This window comes from Berghia stephanieae, chromosome 10, assembly GCF_034508935.2.
Source record: "Berghia stephanieae isolate SIO BIC M18660-M18661 chromosome 10, UCSD_Bste_1.3, whole genome shotgun sequence".
In the NCBI taxonomy this organism is placed as follows: domain Eukaryota; kingdom Metazoa; phylum Mollusca; class Gastropoda; order Nudibranchia; family Aeolidiidae; genus Berghia; species Berghia stephanieae.
This window is the reverse complement of record NC_088369.1, coordinates 33,175,189-33,177,688: the sequence shown is the minus strand read 5'-3', so window position 1 is coordinate 33,177,688 and position 2,500 is coordinate 33,175,189. Positions and strand designations below refer to the sequence as shown.

Sequence of the window (2,500 nt, the reverse complement as noted above, 5' to 3'; positions counted from 1 at the left end):
AATAATAATAATAATAATAATAATAATAATAATAATAATAATAATAATAATAATAATAATAATAATAATATTAACGATAATAATAATGATGATGATGATATAATCTCCCCTTGTTCTTCTTTAATGAGTTAACTGTCGCCCTTTGGATTGACACGTATTTAAAATGTGACCAGAAAACACGTCCTTCAATAAATGTCGGTGGACTTAAATGACTCTCATCTTGTCAAAAACTCTCAACCTGGGGCTTCATTAAACTCTTCATTTAAGTCCCAAATTTGAGAATTTGCGACCAGTTGAGGAACTTTTAATCGACAGATAATGAAAGACCGAGTTTTCTGGCCAAAATTTTCAAATCGTGTTGTTTTATTCTAGAGTTCGGAACGCACCGGATTTTTTTTTTTCGTTACTGTTTATTTAAAAATGCGAATTAATTTAACATTGCGGGTGGTTGTGGTGAGAATGGCAGTGATTATGTTGATATGTGGAAGGGGAAGGCTTTGCAACAACTTACAAATGCAAGACATTATAATTAAAAATGAGGTTTCAAAGCTTTGATTGAGGCGTTTTAGTTCGATCGATTCTAAGTATTAGTTAAATATAGCCCCCTCCATCCCCCCCCCCTCTCTCTCTCTCTCTCTCTCTCTCTCTCTCTCTCTCTCTCTCTCTCTACGGCTTCCACTTATCTTCTTCGATTAATCCCACCCCCTCTTCAATTAGAACAACAGAAATGTGACTGTCAGACGACTTTGTCTCCTGGTAAAACAAAGCAAGATGGTGGCAAGACCATAACTTTACAATGTTGCCGCTGCAGTATTGCTCTGTTCTCGGATCTTTCAATGGGTCATTTTTCCATCTCAACTGATTTGCTAAGAGAGCATTTGTTAAGAATTCAATACATTTCTTTCTTTTAGTTGCTGTTGCCATTGTCTATTAATATTAACCAGTCAAATGTCGCACTCTGGAAAGACTTGACAGAATAACAAAACCCTCGTCCTTAAAAAAAAAAAAACAAAAAAAAAAAACGATCGATTTAACTATCTCCTTACCTGCAATTTTTCAAATTGTCCACAAAGCTTTACACCCACCCAGCATAAAAATAGATTTTTCTTACTCAAACAGAAGAGCAAGAAGTACATTCTATACATAAAAGTGTTCAGCAAAATGAGATATCTACAAAGCAGTCTCAAGTTTTTATAGCTATAATAAACATATGTCCTTTAAATATTGTGATGCACAAAGGTACAGGGAAAAACAAAATTGTTAGTTGCATCATAACGAATGTGACGATTTTCCTATGGTCGGCAAGGAGAGGGTTACGTGAAATCGATCGATATTTGAAGGACGAGTTTTCCTGGACAAATTTTTTAATTCGTGTCTTTCCAAAGTACTACAATTAACTAGTCAATCAACTGAACTGTGTTTATATAAATGTCTTGTTTCAGGTACAAGAACTGCTAAAGCAAAGGGACTAAGCAAAGCCTCTTCTCATAATAGACAGCAGACTTCTCGGAATATTATCCTTCTCTTACTGATCAACAAGTGGCTTCGGGTTTCATTAGCCCAGTAAAATATTTTAAATCAGATAAATGTTGGCAAGGGAAATAGCAATGGTGTATTACCATTTCCGGTAATTAAGATTAATTTCATAAGACGATAAGACGTTTTTTATTTATTTATTTATTTATTGTTGTTGCGTTCCGAAGTATCTTGCTGTGGCAGTCATCCTCATATCTTTGGCCAAAATCCAGCCAGCAAATGATGTGGCTCATAACCTAAAAAACAGTAATAATATGACGGGACGGTTTAGATGCTAAAATTTGATTTTGTTTTCATAAGTTCAAAATTGGGTTAATTTTTCATTTAATTTTATATAGCAATTGTCAAATGGCTTGGAAGCTTCAATTTAGTTAACAAAGACAGATGATGTGGACGTTTGGGGTCTCCCCTTTGTCAACAAAATACAATGAATGAAACTCTAAAGACGAATGAGAGATGAGAGAATGGAGTTGTTAAGGTTGAACATTGACTCGTCCATTCCATTTGACTACTGTTATTTATTTCTTCGACCCTCAAAGAAGCAACACTGAGTTATGGTTTATATAGGTTAATAGGTGTGGTTTCTTGTAGTGACAAAAACCAAAATCTCACAGCCATTGTGACTTTAAAATCACTTTTTGGCTCCTGGCTGACCCCGACAAAATAACGTTTTGAGACAATGTAAACCAAATGTGAAATGTTCCTTTTCGACGCTTTAACTTTAAGGAATTATTTTAATTCTTATCAATAAAGTGTCAAAACTTAACCCAAGTCTTGTATTTTTAAAAGATAATAATTTCATTTTAAGCGACAAATCTATCCCTAGTTATTAGCGTTTTGACACAATAGGTCATATTTGCGTGTTACATAATAATGAAAATAAAGCTAGTTATCTACTTTCCCACATAAAGACTTTCGGCCATTGGAAATAGCTACAGACTGTTCCTTCCACAAATCAATGACT

At 34.2% G+C, this 2,500-nt stretch overlaps 1 protein-coding gene across 1 annotated transcript in view; it reads left to right on the top strand.

Annotated features, from left to right (window-relative positions):
* LOC144956121 (uncharacterized) overlaps positions 1-2,500 on the top strand; it is an 11,245-nt gene that overhangs the window by 8,672 nt on the left and 73 nt on the right. Inside the window, exon 6 of the mRNA XM_078886478.1 lies at positions 1,443-2,500. This exon is cut by the window's right edge and continues 73 nt beyond it. Within this exon, the coding sequence (XP_078742604.1) occupies positions 1,443-1,567 (125 nt within the window). The 3' untranslated portion in view covers positions 1,568-2,500. The remainder of the gene's footprint in view (positions 1-1,442) is intronic.